This window comes from Anopheles moucheti, chromosome 3 (genome assembly GCF_943734755.1).
Source record: "Anopheles moucheti chromosome 3, idAnoMoucSN_F20_07, whole genome shotgun sequence".
NCBI classification, from domain to species: domain Eukaryota; kingdom Metazoa; phylum Arthropoda; class Insecta; order Diptera; family Culicidae; genus Anopheles; species Anopheles moucheti.
Window position 1 is genome coordinate 71,033,455 of NC_069141.1, and position 17,503 is coordinate 71,050,957.

General features: G+C 45.8%; 1 protein-coding gene across 4 annotated transcripts in view; it reads left to right on the forward strand.

Annotated features, from left to right (window-relative positions):
- LOC128305954 (high affinity cAMP-specific and IBMX-insensitive 3',5'-cyclic phosphodiesterase 8) overlaps positions 1-17,503 on the forward strand; it is a 130,271-nt gene that overhangs the window by 106,792 nt on the left and 5,976 nt on the right. For all 4 annotated transcript variants that reach the window (XM_053043598.1, XM_053043599.1, XM_053043601.1 and 1 more), the window contains 6 exons: positions 8,351-8,439; positions 14,456-14,512; positions 14,615-14,814; positions 15,032-15,091; positions 15,784-15,841; positions 16,548-16,646. In XM_053043598.1, the coding sequence (XP_052899558.1) occupies positions 8,351-8,439; positions 14,456-14,512; positions 14,615-14,814; positions 15,032-15,091; positions 15,784-15,841; positions 16,548-16,646 (563 nt within the window). The remainder of the gene's footprint in view (positions 1-8,350; positions 8,440-14,455; positions 14,513-14,614; positions 14,815-15,031; positions 15,092-15,783; positions 15,842-16,547; positions 16,647-17,503) is intronic.

Sequence of the window (17,503 nt, forward strand, 5' to 3'; positions counted from 1 at the left end):
GTGTCCTAGAAGCGAACCAGCAATTTGATTCTTTTCGTTTAGAATTTTGGTAGAATTCCTGTGGTTTCCTTAATTTTCTTCAATTCACAATGAATCGTGTTGAAAAGAATCTCAAGTCTAAAGCGTTTTATCATTTCTCTTCACTTTGGTCACTAAAGGTGCACGGTGTGAGAGGTGTAAGATTACTGTTTCGCTATAATTCTGGAAATTTCGCTCTGGACCATTCGAAGCGTGAGCTCTATCCACGCTAATGGGCATCGGGAAATGAGCACGAAGGTTTAATTATAACTTTTAATAAGTTTATTATCCCTGTGAATTTTCGATTCATTTTCTGCCCATCTTTGCAACTCTGGGCCGCAGATTGAACTACGAATATCGATTTCTTTGATTACAGGGAAGTAATGGATACCATGGCGTGGAGTTGATACTTGTAGTTGATTCGTGGAATTAAGAAACTTCCTTCCGGTTTTGTCGACCGTAGTGAAGTTCTGAGTATTTAAAGCCAAGATATACCACAGTCCTATCGGCTGAAATAATACAATTACAGTTTTTTTTAATAGTCATCTCTTTATGTCTAACGATGCTGCGCTTATCTCGTGCCGTTGATTTCCATATCTTGACAGCATCGGTCACAACAGCAAAACTTTCAAACACGATACACGTACGTAGCGCTTTAATTTAAATGCGCTCGCCCTCTACGCATGCCGCTTCATTCCTTTGAGCCATTTAAACGAGATCACGATCGTTAGCAAATGTCACATGGAGCGAGACACGGCTAATGTTCGTGATATGCATCCATATCGGTTCGGTATTCGCTGCACTGTGGTGGAAGTAGCTTGAACTTAGCTTTAGTTTTTGCTCGCCAGCGCCACCATCGATCGATACACTAATGAAGCTGCTTAACCACCAGCACAGCGGGCAAATGATGCGAAAGCAAACGGGACACTGTAAAGCAGAGCTTGTTTATGGTGCTTAACCGAAGAAAAAAGCACCCTCCACACAACCATTCATTGGCTCATGTTACACTGCTTAACGGAAGTGGTTTTACAGCAAGCGAAGCTTGGCCTGATGCGAACCAGTTAAACACCCACCCAACACAGTTGCTCGATCGCAACGTATGAGCGGCTTCCGCTATCGATTAGTTTATGCCCGATATGACACCTTCAGTGCGCGTGTGGATAAAGCATTGCTTGCTTAGATGATGCTAATGTGGAGCTGATTTTCAAGTCCAAAATACACTAAAGTGGGCAACTGTGCGCTTAGTGTTGTTAAAGGATAAATATTCACTTTCATGCGTATCTGTATATTAAATCATGCGTATCTGTATATTAAAAGATTATTGCACGTATTATTGCGACATGCAACAAATCTTGAAATCGTATAAAATAAATTCATCTTTGCACCCTCTTGGCTGCATTTGAGTGTAAATCGCAACATCAGCCCGGATTTGCATCGGAATCGCTAATGAGCAAACGACGTACCGAAGATACCGGAATGGCACTGTCACATCCAACCAAACTGCCAGAAAGCAGAAATGAAAAATGAAATTTTCCTCAAGCAGCTCAACGAGATCAGATCACAGCAGCGAATGTGATTGCATTCCCGTTTCGTTTAGATCCGTTTTCCGCACTCAAAACATGAAACGAACGAACGAGTTTTGGCACACCTCGGCAGGAAAAAAGCAGGCAGCGGGTAGGACAGCTCCCGATGGAACCTGGTGGTGCTCGGAACTGGTGCGCCCGAATCCGTGACACTATACGAGCCAGTCTTCCAAAAGGGGCAACATTATCAGTGGAGCTGGCTGGTGCAGCGTACGTGAAGATCTCCCTTCCGAACGATGCAATGAGATGCTGTTGTGATGCAGTTCATTGACTGAGTAGAAGGACCAACCCAGCAGCTGAGATAAAAAAAAAATACACGGAGCAAGAAGCGAAAACATCATCACACCGCTCCTTCCCCAGCGCTGCGTGTGATCGCATTATCTCGTGTTATATGTGCGCTCGCTTTGATAATATTTGCCCTTTTCGCCCACTTTGGGCGTGTTGTTGTATGATGCTTGGCTGTTTGCTTTCATTTTCAACCCGGTGACGCCCGGGTTGCATTCTTCGACGGTTCGCTTCCCGCGCCCTTTCACCGAACCGCGCGAACGTGCTGAAAATGATGAGATCCGTCCGTTGACGCTGAGTTATGCTGCCCATGGCCTCGCACCGCACCCCATCCCACGACCACGTGTCAAAGCTTTCCCGGGGCCCGGGAAAGCGCTTCACGCGCGCGGCAATGTGATTTAGATGTGAGAATTTTCTAACGATCCGTACAATTTTTCACCCACAATGCCGGTGCCGGTGACTGCTCGCCTTTCAAACCTAACCTCTGGCACCTACCGGTACGAGCTGGGGACAGTTTTCCTTTGGATGATGGGCTCGTTTTTGCCTTCCCCCCACTCTCCATCGGCGTTATGTGAGACTTACGCGTACGCGCTACCGAGCGCTAAAGATGGTTTCTCTAGGTGGAAGGTTTATACTTACCAGACATTTTTCATCATTATTTTAACGATATTGTTGCATTTGTCGGTTGGCGTTGGTTTCACACCGGCGCGCCAACCCGTTGCCGATCATACACCGTGCAAGGGCTTTAATTTGCGATGATCGTCGAGTTTCACTTAGCCTAATTGTCATGTTCATTATTTACTTTGGTAGTTAATTTTTTCCCCTCTCTATTTGGCGGGTATTCAGCGGCCTATGCATATGGCCGCTTTTTATTCATTCGATTTAATTTGCATACTTTCTACCTTTTGGTTTGGTCCTTTTTCGCTAACTTTTACGAAACGAAACCTTACTTACCAGTGGGAGTAAGTAAAAACTAGATCCTTATACTTCGCTCCACGAAAATCCCGCAAGTTATTATGCAATTAAAAATACAAACTCCAATTAGGAGTGTCGAATAAAATTGAACGATCTTCTTGTGACCCGCGATGACCCCGAAGGGGCACACCCTACGCTTCCCATTTTAATTCTTCGCACAACCCGGGTCCCGGGTGGAATTTACGAGCAAAAATAAGCTCCACTCCCAAACGACCCTGGCCGTGCTGCTCGTTTGGGATAAATCAAACAATCCTTCGTTCGCCTACAATCACCCGATTGCCCCGATGTCACATTTGAGATAACGCGAATGCGGGAATAAAAAAAGCGTACGAAGCAGAACATTCCAATTTCCAATCGTCGAAGAAGCATGAAACAGGGCTTTATTGGAGTGCGCGCGTTGAATTGGTTCCAACGGTTCATTCCGATGCCATCGAATTTCGATCCGGTGGACCTTTGGTGGGGAGGGACAGCTGCATTCGGGCAGCTTAGTTCACCGATAAGTCATAAAAATGTGGGGGCAGCTTCATTCAGGGCCAGTGCATCGCATCTCTCTCGTCTGCCAGAATTAAGATAGCGAGAACGTATTTTACGGTTTTTTTTTTCGAGCACCGTCACTGGGTGCACTGCGGCAATGGGAAAGGAACAGAAGCATGCGATGCGATTAAATGTGAGCCCGTTGTCCGTTTAGCGCTCGGGAGTGCAACGTACGGCGTCCAATAAAATCGATCCCGCTGTGTGGAATGTTTCTCTGTTCGTTCAATTCCGGATTCTTGTAAGTAGTCGGCTCGGACACCGTTTGGAAGATGTTCGATCACGGGTTTTAGCGGAATCTTCCCGCAGAACAGGTTCACGGGGCACGGGCACTTTTCCTTTTTATTGTGTGATGGTAGCGAAAGTGGTTGACTGGTCGAAAATTAATGGCGAGAAATTAGGGAACATGCTCCGCGGTGCTTAATTGCTTGCTTTAGTGGGCCATGTTATCTGGTTTAGTTTGTATTAAAATAATCGAAGATCATTTTTTTCCCTCCATCGTCATGGTAATTAAATTGTTGTTTTATCTATCGCAGCTAGTTTGTTCATTAAAGCACAATATATCATGTTTATCAAAACCTTTGCTTTAATTCCTAATAAATAACAAAAAATAAATAAATACCACATGTGATTTAAAAATATAAATCATGCGCTATAATGAGATCCATTTTAGTATAGATAGTTTGAGTAATATTTAAAAAAAGGGCAATTGACTTTACCGCAAACAAAACTTTCGTTTTCATTGCTCAAATTTACCTTCTTTTCTTGAAATAGACGAGGAATTCCCAATCCCAATTTACACCATTGTGAGGCGAAATGGACACATTGCTACCACGCATACTCCAACGGCCAATGCCACCCTAACTTAACGTGGAATCGTTTATGACTTATGACTTATTACTTTACCCTCCTCCCGGCTCCATTTTTCCCTTGCATGTGCCACCACAAGACCTGGCAAATACTTTCGCTCACATCCGATTCGTACCATTCGGGAAATACTGGAGAATGGTACTGGGGTGTCTCCTAAAACCTTCTCGATTGCAGCCGGACGTACACAGTTTAAGCTGAGTTTAAGCTCAAAGCAAATATAACCTCAAACCTCAACCTCAGGCCAACCCGTCAGTGTCGTACGGGAGCGTGCATAAATTCATTTGCCACATGCAATAACTCTATTACTCAACGGGAAAGTGCTGCTCACGAATTCCGCACTACGATCACACAAATTATGCTTCGTTGTTGTTAGGGAGGTATCTTTCTCCCGAAATTCTCCCGCAGCAACAGTTCATTGCCTTTAACCCCTCGGCCGGCGGCGTACGCGCTTGCATGTGGCATCTGAAGAATGAAACACTCTGTGGCTGGCATAAATCGAGCCTCTTATTGTGCGATTATGCTCGAAAGCACGCAACATTTCCAACGCAAGGCGACGGCTTCATGTTGGGCACGAATTCCACCCCCCCTGCCCGCATTGTGCCATCATAATTGCATGCGTACGTGTGAGGTCTTCTTGTCCTAACGGCAAGCATTTCACTGCGCCGACGACACCAAACACAGGCAAACAATATGTGCGTCATCGCGAGAAAGAAAGTGCCCCTCCGACGACACGTCTCGGGTGGCTTCCCTATCGTTCCTGGGGAATCTTTTGACCTCACGAAATCTCACACATTTCGCCGCCACTTGTTGGGCAATGCTCAAACCCCGGGCCGGCCAGCAGGTGCCAAAACAGGTTGAATAAATGCCCCGCAAAGGCTTCAACCTTGCGCCTGCCAGTTTTGGGACTAAAACAAGACAAATATCAAACACATGGTTCGTTCCCGGGGTGGAGTTATTTTTTTTTTTTTGAGTTTCAGTTTGTTTGCTGCTTTTTGTATCGGACGCTACCCGTTCCGCCGGGAAGATGTTCACAAGATTGTCACAAATTTTGTACAAAATATGCAAACTTTCTCCGCGTTTGCGGATTTAGGTGGCATTGGTGGCATTTTTGCAGATTGACGACATTTTGTGATGTGATTTCTCCTCGCGCTACGGGAGTGGTCCAGTTCAAGGATTCACGGAGGAATGTCTGCAGTCTCGTTTTATGGGCGGGAATTTTAGCATACGCTTATCGGTTAGATTTTCAAATTAATTCTAAAATTATCGATTTTAATTTATCACAAAAAGGGGATATTAATATTCATCGTGTGCTACTATTGTCTGTTGTTGCTGAAGGAAAGCATTGTTTAACAATATTACTCATATAATAGCGTCTCGATGTTCATACAACAAGCTTTGTTGGGCGTTACTGAATCAAGAAAATTTCCAACCACCTGCATATTATCAAGAAGTTAAAAGACTAAAAGTTTATAATCCCCTGAAGCTTTTAAGCGACGGCAGAAAGGGTATGAGGATCATTTTGTACATTCGTCAGTAAACCCTCTTTGATGTTCCATGGGATTGACTTCTCAAAGAGCCACCCACACTGAACTGATGGCAATATTTATCTTCACCATTTTGTTCGAGATGTCTTTGATGTTCGCTAACAATCAGGACTAACATAATAAAAGCTAATGAAATCTTCAAAATGTCAACGCTCGCACGAAGTAACGAACAATTATGAAGCTTAAAAGAAGCTTTTATCGCAGAGCCTACTTCCGTTGCACTGAATGTCTGAGTGAAGCGGTATTCTCCGTTTAATCTCTTCAAGATATAAATACTTTTTTGAAGATTGCCACACAGTCGATAGAGTTGTAATAACTCTCTCAAACCTTTTTCCACGTACAAATAGCACCTACACCGAACATTCACAACATTTTTCCTCAATGGTACTGTACGTGCACCAATGTATCACCGTCGCCAATTCGCCTGGAACAGAAAGCTCGTATGGAAGGATCTGCCCTGGGACCACAAACTCCGAACTCTTGTGATTTATCTTTAATGATAAATGATTGATTTTGGCTCCACCGGCCAAGCACGTTCCACGTTCCTGCACGTGTGTGGGTGTGTGTGTGTGTGTGTGTGTGTGTGTGGGTGCATCGTACGTGCACCGGCAAGGACACCCCATGCTGGGAAAAAATAATTTACTACCGAGCGAGAAAAATGGAACCGTACCGAATGTACCGAACCACCACCGCCGTTGCTTCAATTAAAGGTTGCCACCGTGCGAAACCAGTTTGAAGGAAAATTGTGTTTGTGCAATGCTTGCCATTTTCCAGCCTCCCACCCCCACCCCCCCCCCCCACCCAATCCACCCACTGCCCATCAAAAGAACAACGCACAGGGTGGCGAATGTCGAATGTCGGTGGCAAACGGTTGCGGCACTTTTATTTTCATTTCGATTTCGTCCCGTGCTTTGAACCGTTCATCAGGACACTAATGGGGTTTTCTTTTTCCATCGTGTCCGAACCCAACCAGAAGGAAAGTTTCATTACCAGGGTCATCGGTGAATCGAGAGAGAGAGAGAGAGAGAGAGAGAGAGAAAGAGAGAGAGAGAGAGCGAGAGAGAACGAAATTCATTTTCCTTCCACCGATCGGTGGCAACAAGAAATAATTGCAATTTGGAAATGGTGCTCGGAGTTTGACGTGCAGCAAACGAGGATTATTCGTTTAATGAATTGTTTTAGTACAACAGAAACAGTTATCAACTCAAGTGATATAAATGTGCAAAGATAGTAGAACAATTTACTTTTAATTAACTCTTCCAATCTTTCACAATCAATACGGATAACATGCTGGAACGTACTTCAAACATTAATTAAATGTTTTGATAACTCGCGATCTAACTGCTTCCTACATACCATCGAAATGCCACACTTCAAAAACGGCACTGGTAGAAATTCAGTAGCGAAAAAAGGCTCCACGCACACACTTCGCACTCGAAAAGCGCACACCTCTGATCGATTTTGCATTTCGCGATGATGGGTCATTTCCTGCCCCTCGCTGGATCTTCGTGAAGTGCTGACCAAGAGAGTGATTTGATAATCTCTTCCTCTTTCATCACCTTGCCTCATCGATCACCCACCCAGCCCAGTCCAGCCCAGCTGCCCATCATCGATCAATCTCCATCAGCTTCACTCGCATGCCGGACCCCCAACGGAAGGTTTTGTTTGCCGGCCCCGTCAGCAGCAGTGATTGGAAGCGGTTCTCATCCGGCTCATTAATTGAGCCTATCGAAAGCGAAAGTACGGTACAAGCGCAAAAAAACCGGGGGTGGGTGGTGGGAGGTGGGAAAACTCGACAGTATCAAGCCATCGAAATTAAGCAACGGGGGAAAAAAAGCTCTTTACCATTTTTGTTTCTTCGCGTTGTACGGTGTTTTTGGAAGTGGTTTGGGGATGCACGTCGCACGCAGCAAACGGACCAATTATCGGCGAATCTTCTCTACGCTCTCGGTGTTCGGTGTGCTGCCAGCACGGCCAAGAGCTCTGACCGCGGAACAACCCGTTTGCATCACCCGCGGACGGGGATGATGGATCCGATTTGATCTCAAAGCGGATTGCGTGATGAGATTGCGAGCCCGGTTGACGGATCTTCCAAGCGCCGGTGCTTGAACTTGACGAACTTTGTGGCTTTATTTGTTGCATTACACACCCGGGCCCAGCGCTGCTGAAAGTGCTGAAAGCAATAGAGCAACAATAGACACCACAAAATAGAAAGAAAGCAAAAGAGAAGGTAAATAAAAAAAATGGATTCCGCACTTCCGTTATGACATTGGGATCGTTCGGTGCTGGGAATCGACCTCCCAGATTATAAACGGCCATGAATCTTTCACTCATTAGCGCAGGCGCAAGCAAACTTGCTTTTTTTTTTCGTCGGTGAGGGAACTGTAGAAAATTATCTTCTTTCGTGTTTTTTCGTTTTTTTTAAATGTTTTTCCTCTTCTTTCTGTTGCATATAACAAACTGTTTATAGCAAACATTATTGCCATTTTCTCTCTAATCGCGTACGTTTTGTTTTGGTTGTTTCGTTTGGCTGTTGCCCTCCAGGTGGTACCTCCAGCAGCTCGGGACGGTACGGTCATCGGAAGTCGTCGCTGGCATTAACACCGGAGGAGGAACCGCTCGACTCGTGCCCGGTAAGTAAAATTGTGTATTCTAATTGAAGAAAAAAGCTAGTAATGTGGATATGACCTATCCCCCCTACGGGGAATGTAATCACGATACTGTTGTTAAGCAATCTCTTTGATTCGATTTACGCACGGGAAGCCAGCTCAAATCCCATAATTAGCACATACCAAACAAAACGTCATGGTTTGTTCGTTCTAAACCATCCTATCGACGTCCAATCAGGCGATTGTTCACGTTTTGCGTACGTTTTGTTTTCACATCCCCCTTTGCTCAAGGTGATTCCAGCGTCCATTTATTTCGATAATGATCAAACTGCCTCATCGAACGTGCGTTTAGAAATTGCAGCTTTCGCTAATGAAGTACCCCAGCGAGCGAGTACCCACCCCTCTCTATCACACCTGCGCCACTATAATACATATCTTTAATGAATTGCCCTTGGAAAATATAATACCCTTCGGTTTAATATTACGAACCAAAACCCCAACCGACCATAAATTACTGTCGGCCACATATTGCCTTCAAGCATTGCGATGCGATACTGTACTACGAACGATTACTGGCATCCTCTTTTTTCCCCGGGCTGCTATGATTGTTTTTCTTTCTGGAATACCTTCCCAATAGACGCCAAAATCGATACGCCACTCCGCCCCGGCTTGATTAGGGGTAGTAGCTGCTCTTATCGCCTGTGTTATCTGATAATGTGTGTCTACTTCACACACGCACCGGGCACGTCCGGCTGTACGCATCGCCCCGATGCATATTCTCCGGTTTTTAATAAGTGTCAAGTGATCTCATGAACGATGTTATATGAGTCAGTGCGGCCCTGCTGGGCGAAGACGAGCAGGTTGTGATGGCGTGCGATAAATAAAGCCCCGATGATGTAAACAGTGTGGTGAGGTTGAATTTTTGCGTTGAGAATTGAGCAGCTACTTGGACCACTGAGAGATACTTCAACCTCTCTTGGCGAATGTGTTCTTGCTACACATTGACCTCTTGCTTGGGCTCGCGTCACCCAAAAGCTTTTGTGTTTGCCAAAACGTCATCAATTTTATGACTTTGAGCTACATTCAACCACCAGCCCTTAAGTTTCTTTCGCTTCCTGAACTGTGCGCAGCGTGACCATGGCCAAATCAGCACACACACACCTCACACCTTATCTTATCGCCAAAGCAATCGAGTTCCTTTCGCCCAACAATCGTCTTCTGTTTTGACAATCCAAAGCCCACCCAACTGTCCCGATAACGGTCAACGCCGATCGCCATGAAAGGGGTTGTCTTCCTCGTCATCTGACCGTGAATGAAGACCGTCTGGTCGGGTCGGGTCTGTCGTGAATGACACGTCTAACAGGCCCGGTTTCCATGTCGCTATCCCAAGCCATCCCCGGAAAGCTCGCCAGAGTCTGACGTCTTTTGTAGACAAGTCGATGAAAATTGGCCACCTGATAATGCGCGGTTTACAATCGAACCGGTGCTTGAGGAGGACCAATTAAAGATGTTTGGCGGTACTACTACAGGCTACGGTCAGCCACGGTATTACCCGCACCGGCCACAATCAGTCGTTAAGTGGAGCTGGTTAAAGAGACTGCTCGTGGAAGTGACGATCCAACAATATATCCGGTGTGTGTTACAATCCATCGCCTTCGTCTCACAAATTGTCCTTTCGCTGTGTCCTGATGTGCTTGCGATACCTCCCGCTTGTGATGGAAAATGTGTAAAATTCTTCCTGAAATAGTGACGCCCTTCGCCAGCGTACAGTGCGGATGTGACAGTTAATATGGGAAAGACCTGTTGCAGAGTGTTAGCAAACCGACACCAGCACACAATAAACTGTCCGTCATGTCATGCTGGCTAGTACCCGCACCAAAAACTAGATTCCCGTCCAGCGCACTGGCATTCGCTTCAATTTCAACGTCAAGGAGCGTGTAATTTACTATCGTCCTTTTGGTTTGCTGTTGCAAAAACCGCCTTTGCCGGATGCCGGAGGATTTGCTTGCGAATGCTCATAAATCAATCTACGTTAGTGCTCTGGCACCACCAACTGGTGGGACTTGCATTAGAGGACCGGCGAGGTGTAATTAAATCTATCGCTGTCCAGTTATTTCACCTGCGGGTTAAGAAAACCGGGGGTGGAAATTTCTATCCCCACCAACAGAAATGTGACGAACAGAAATACGACGAAATACCTGCTGTTACGGTGTAACGAGACGGATAAGGAACAGTGATTGGCCAGCACCAGCAGGCCCTTTTTATCGTACATTTATCCACCTTCTTTTGCAGCACCTTGGTTGGAGCAGCAAACCAGCGCCAGCAGGAATGTGTAAATGAAATTTAAATTAAAAATGTTCTTATACGCAGTGGTTGCTAGACCGACCACCATCTACCAGTTTGCTCGTAGTTGCCACGTAGCCACTCTTCATCTTTCACCAGAACTATGGCGTGCATTTATTCAATTAATCTTACCTTAACGTAAAAACAGCACTCATTTAAACCCGTACAACTGCACCCCACCCACGGGGAAATAAATGAAAGTGAAGCAACTGCAGCGATGCAATTGCGGCGAGCTTTGCATTTCATGATTTGCCGACATTACGGCCTCCACTTGAGGGTGGTCGGCAAATGGGTAGTAATTTCTTTCTGAGCAATGTAGTAAGCAGTGCCATAAAAAAAAGCTTTAATCTTTTCCTGTATTATACACTTTAAACACACAATGTTATGCTCTTTTCGCCGCGAAAAGACATCCCATTGATGATTTTCCCCGATGTTGACAGTTGTAATGGATGCAATAGTAAAATTGAGCGATTTATTAGAGGAAGATGCCTCGAAATGTAAGCCCTTCTATTCGAGAATTCGTCCAATGAAACAAGAAAACAGTCGAGAAACGTTGCTCCATTTCTTACAAATAAGATAATCATTATCTTCAAGTGGTTGGAATCTGAGTTCGCCACATTGCACCAGTGAACGAGTTCGTTACTCGTGCGTAAGCTCCGAGTCTTTTCCTCGTGTAGGACGGGATCTACACGAGGGCCACCTGTTTTTTTTTTCAATATTCCACCGGTGGAACTAATCCGCTACAAGTGGCATGTACCCGCCACTTCCCACAGTCATACCGACCGGTCTGCATCCATTAGCTTCTGAAGTGGGATTGTGATCGGAAATCTAAAAATACTCCAATATAAATTGCCAACAGTGGAAACGTTGCGGACAATTGTGCATCTCACTGGCGAGCGAAAATCGTCTTGCATAAACATAAACGACACCCGAATGCCGTCGTATTAAACGTTGATTCACCTACGCGACGCAACAGCACAGACATAGGCACTGCAAAAGAGTGCAAATTCGACCAATTACAACCACTGATTAGGTGGCAATCCATCAACCTCGAACATCTCGTTGGGATTCTGTGCAAAAAGGGGGGCTTGCGACTTCATTGTTCCCGAATGAATTTGCATTCTAGCGGTTCGATGATAACGGCACACGGGTGGCGCCCGCGAACGAACGCCACTGGACGCGCGGGAGTCGATGCAACGAAAACCCCTGATGAATACCGCCGCCGTATACCACCTGGGGGAAATATAGCAAAACATGCTCCACTTTGTTGCTTTTGCGCGAGGGTGTTCCTACCGACCGTGGAATACTTGCGCAATTGGCCAAGGCGTCTCACTGCGAAGCGGCACCCGAAAGATTCGAACGGTGAGATACTGCCTACATAAATCAAAGCGCCTTGTATGTTGGATGGAATGCTTCAATTTGCAACCGTTTCCCATTGATCGCAATGCAGTGATAACATGAACAGATACGGGGCGTTACGAGGAGATTGGTTTTGCTGCTGCAAACAAACAATCAAAGGGGTGACTATTTGTATGCCCTTTTTCCCTCCTAAGCATCGGAAAGCCAGTGACGCTGGTGTGGATTTTCCAATGGAGTTTAGTGTGTTGGTTTTTCTTAATGGTTTGAAGATTTCGAATTTTATCTCTACTACTTTTTTAGAGAAAAGTGCATCTCAAATGTTCAAGATTGTTAATCGATTTCCGGCCATTGCGTGAAAGCTTCCGCTCCGAGTGATATTTTATTTAACAGTGAACATTGGATAAAATAACACGAATCCCCTTACAAGAACTTTTCCTTCCGAACGTACAATCAATCTGCTCGAGTGTTGGCAAACATGGACGTTACAAAATAATTGGAAATGCCAACAGTGCTTCCGCCCGTACTGTGCCCGTCCCGACCCGGTTGAAGCCACCAAATACCAAGTCGACCGAGTTAGTGAAGGGTTATGATAGACGACTACGAAGCCGTCAGCGGATGCTTCAAGATGAAATCCTTTTTCCGCAAGTACCAGAGCAAAAGCATGGAGTCGCTGTATAAGCCGACGCCGGCCGTGCTAACGGTGAAGCAGCTAGAATCGATGCCCCAAGCCGAACGTACCCGGCCAGCACGACGGTACAGCCTGATCGGGACACCGTCCTCGAACGACGTCGCCGAGGAGTGCAAAGGGACGAAAAAAGTGTCCTCCACTGCTGTCGCACAGTACAGCATCATCCCGGAGGAGAAGAAAACCCCATTGGCGGACGTTCCGCTGACGGAACGGGTGAAGCAGCTGGACAATGGAGATTCGCTTATTACCGGTCCGAAGCTAACGACGGAGCTTATCAATTCACCTGAGCTACGGCGGTCGCTTCCGTTGGTGCGCAACCAGCGCACACCGGGCAGTGGTACGGTCGCTTCCAAATCATTCTACGGTTCCAATTTACGTTCGTTTCACTTGATTCTACACCCTTTTTTTATTCCCGTCCATCCAACTCGCTCCAACGGCGTCACTGCCACTGCACGCTGATGATGTATTCACGGAACTGTGTCACCAGATAACGAAAGTGAGCAGAAGGTATACTATAGGACGTACTCGGCCCCCATTTTTCGGCCCAGATCGTACGGACGCCGGTCGAACGGTTTGAAGGTGTTCCGGTTTCCTGACATTATGGAAGAATCGCCATTCCTGGAGCCAATGCCAGTAAGTACGGTGCGGTAGAACATCCGCGGGTCAACTGTGACACACCGAGGAAGACAAAAAAACAACTTGGCCATATCACACTAATCTTAAGAACAATAGAAACCAATCGCAGTAGTCGCAGCCATATTCACGAGGAAAACAGCAAAAGCTTCAATTCAGTCACAGTAGCCCGTCAAAATTCAGTCATTTACATTTAACGTCACATTGAGCTGTACAGAGTGGACCGGTGTGCTTTAAGAATTTAGTGCATATCTTGAAACTCTTCAGTCCATTTTTTTTCTGTTTTACCACACGAACCCCGTGACCTTCCGAAAAACCCCTTCCAACCGGATGGATATCTCAAAGGTTTTAATGCGCCAGTTGAGTGCCCGCGAATGGCGTCGGTTTGCTGCATTTCGTAGCCTGCCGGCCGATTCCATTGACCCGGCGTTCCGCCAGCATATACTCGCCAACTACGATGTACACTTTTACGAGTACGGTAAGCTGGACCAGCGTGCTGGCTCCCCGCGCGATACGGTACTGTTCTCCGTGGACGAACCCACGCCGGGTCCGAGCCGGCAGCAACAGCAGCGTCGGCGACCGGAACAGTCCGACGGGAAGCAGCACCAATTAGCCGACGAAGTTATCGTGCACGGCTCAGGGGAAGGTGGTTATTTGTGCCGCGCTGCGGATTGTACCGCCGGTTTTTGTTTATTTCACCGGATTTCACAAAAGCGATTCCTCCCCTATCCGTTTGTTTTATCTTCTCTTTTAGACGTGGAAGATGAAATGCTACCAAGTCTCTCGGAAGAGGAGGTTCAATTTATAGAGGTATATTTTCTGCCGACTTTGCCAGCAATTGGGAAAGAGATGTGGTTGGGGTTTTGTTATATTCTGGCCGTATTGCCTAGGTCATATCCGTATTACTAGCAAGAATATTTATCACACAGTTTACTTTGCAGCTCAACAAGTGTGTGCGGGAGATAATACCGATGAAGCTCTAATTGTACTTCCCTTTCTTTGTTACACCATTTTCAGAGATTAGTATCGGATCTGAAGTTTCCCAACCTGTTACCACCGAATCCTGTGATTAAGGTAATGCACACCGGAGAGCACTCGATGTATAATGCACGGTGCCTCCCGATAGCTGCGCAAACAATGCGCTTAATTTTGCCGCTCCACTCGGTCTATTTCCAGATTTTGATTGCCTTCTGCAAGAATGATCCCGTGTTCGATGCGCTGGTTAATGCCAGCCACCGTCTCAGCCTGGAGCCAACGTTCGTCAAGTCGGCCGAAAGTGCGATTGAAGCGTTCCAAAATCCGAGCTCGGGCGGGCACCACATCATCATCGTGGACGCGCGATACCCGCGCACGATGGAGGCGGAAGCGCTCGGCAGGTAAGAGCCTAAATGTAGATTATTCGCATTACACCGCGACCACCGGTACCGGTACGGCAGTGGTGTCAAACGCGCGCTCGTGCAATGCTACAGGACCGATGTAAAACTGATTGGACCGTGTACGGACCATAATGTTTCATTCTGCGATGGGAAAATCTCATCAACTCGGCTATTATGACACAACCGGCTTATAGTTCATTTTCCACATTGTTCACAGGTCAATTCGCAATTCGAAGGGTAGCCAACATACGACAATGGTTGCGGTAGTGAAAAAGAGGTAAGCGCTCACATCACGGTGGCCCGTGATTTTGCTATCACAGTTCATGCCAACGGCAGATGATGTCCTTTATTGTGCGTGGACCATTAGTAAGCTGCCGCTAAAAATAGCATATCTCCATTATACCCATTTTCAAAGCTGGTCGAACTCTTGCCAAAATCTCCCAACCCGTCGATCGGAGATTTTGAAAACTGATGGAAATTGCCAACTGTGACACTGTGAATCTTTCCATTGAAAGCATCAGATTTCGAGGGAGAGAGAAGAAAAAATCAGTTATCACAATTTAAAGCAGCATCTATAGGCTCTTGTTGGTGTCACCAGAGCAATTCAAAAGACTTGTTGAACGTGCTGCGAATAACAGGTGCCGATGGGTAATAAATGGATTCGTGACTATGTTCTTGCCGGGTGGATTTCATCCCGAGGTTTCACATTGATTGCCCATCCCACACCGGGACGGTAATGTCCAGCGTTGGATTTTCTCTTTTGCTCTCTGCCTTCCACACTCACGCCACATTCACCGGTAAATGGTTCCTTCGGGGAAGACAATTTCAATCACAGTAAATTGGATCCGCTTATGGGCAGGATCAGGTTCGAGTGGCGAAGCAGTGCAGTTGACGAAAAAAAAGGACAATTTGTTAAGCTTGCGTATACACTAATGCTGATTTATTTTGCTTCTTTTTTCTTGTCGCCAGTGTATTTGAAAAGGATGATACGGCTGTGATTTCTCTGCTGGATGTTGGCTATAACAGGGTAAGTGTGCATGCAACGTTTTTGAATTTGGGTTCCAGCACCATCTGAACAACATGTCGTGATGGGGATCACATCGAAAGGTTTAATAATGAGTGTTACTATGAAACTAATATCAAACTACGAGGACCTCTCGACAATAAAGTATCGAAGGGAAAGTTTCCCTGACCATTCCTGTGGTTGATTGACATCGAAGCAATTGACGTCAATCCGTTTATCCCACCTTACTCAACGCTCCAGTTTGATTAGTTTCAATACATCCTTACACCAACGCTACCACACTACACTACAACTTTGGTCACACTTTCCTTCATTTGTTTGGAAAATGCTCACACTACGCTGGTCTGCTGGTCACTGGTTGAAAAAAAAATGTGGCAAATTGACGTACCTCGATGGAGCGACTCACAATTATCCAATTGACGTTTGACATTCAATTTACCATATCCATCCACATTGACGTGGATGCACTACCACGGGGCGGGTCCACCATTGGCCGACTATCGTCATTAACTTCACTCAACCGGTCACACGGTGTTGGTCGATGGTGTTGCCCGCTTTTCGGTGCAGCACATCCTTGGCACCATCACATCGGCTAGAAGAGAAAACCATCGGACCATCGTTTGAACCGTAGTCGATTACTTCAGCTTAATGGTGCCGCTTAATAATGGTGCGCTCTGGTTTTTTTTCTTTTTCGCTTTTCCTTTTGCAGTGCATTATCGAGTCTCCACATGTATCGATTTGTTCGTCGGAGCTGCGGCAAATCCAGCACTCGCTCGTCAGACCGCAGAATGTGATATCGACTCAACAGGTAGGTTTTAATCCCACGCCTTGCCAGCTTACACCGTCCCCTTTTGTCCCGTGTTGCATCCCTCCTTGCCTACTCGGATGGGTCAATTTTGCTTTCTGGCAATGTCATCGTGCCATCATCATCGTTACCGTTCAACCGCAACGAGGCCAACGAGGACACTGTCCAGCGTCCGAAGCAGGGTGGTTTATCGCTGTTTATGTGCCACTCATATCGCTACGATGATCCAAACCGGGCAAATGGTTATCGTTCATGGAATGTTTCTCTTGCGCTTAGGCCCTTTGCAACACTACGAGGGACAATTTTAAATGTAGCTTTTAGCACGATAGAACGTGCTTTCACTGGTGCCTCTTCATTTACGTTCAATACTTGCTTGAAAATAATGTTGATAAATTCACTATCAAGACTCAAAACAAATAGATTGATCTGATAATGGAAAACTGTCGGAAAATCAAATGTCCATATTTCGTAAAACCATATTTCGTTTCGTTGCTGCGACAAGTGAATCTTTTGAAAAGAATCATTCATATGAATCTTTAATAAGGAGTCATTCAAATCATGACTCGACTACCTAATGATTCATGAATGTCTATAGCAGTTTTCAGATTCATGAATCTTTGAAAATATAGATTCAGATTGATTGGTTCAGTTCAAAGATTCATACAGATTAATGAATCTGAATCTGAATCACCCTACACTGATATCGACCGTTAACAATTTTTTTAAATAATTGAGAGCTTCGGCGAAATACAGTTCACGCGACCTATTTCGATTAATTCGATCTACCGATAGCATCCGATTTACCGTAATTGACCGTATTTGCATCAACCTCCATTAACCCAATCAATCGTAGTTTACTA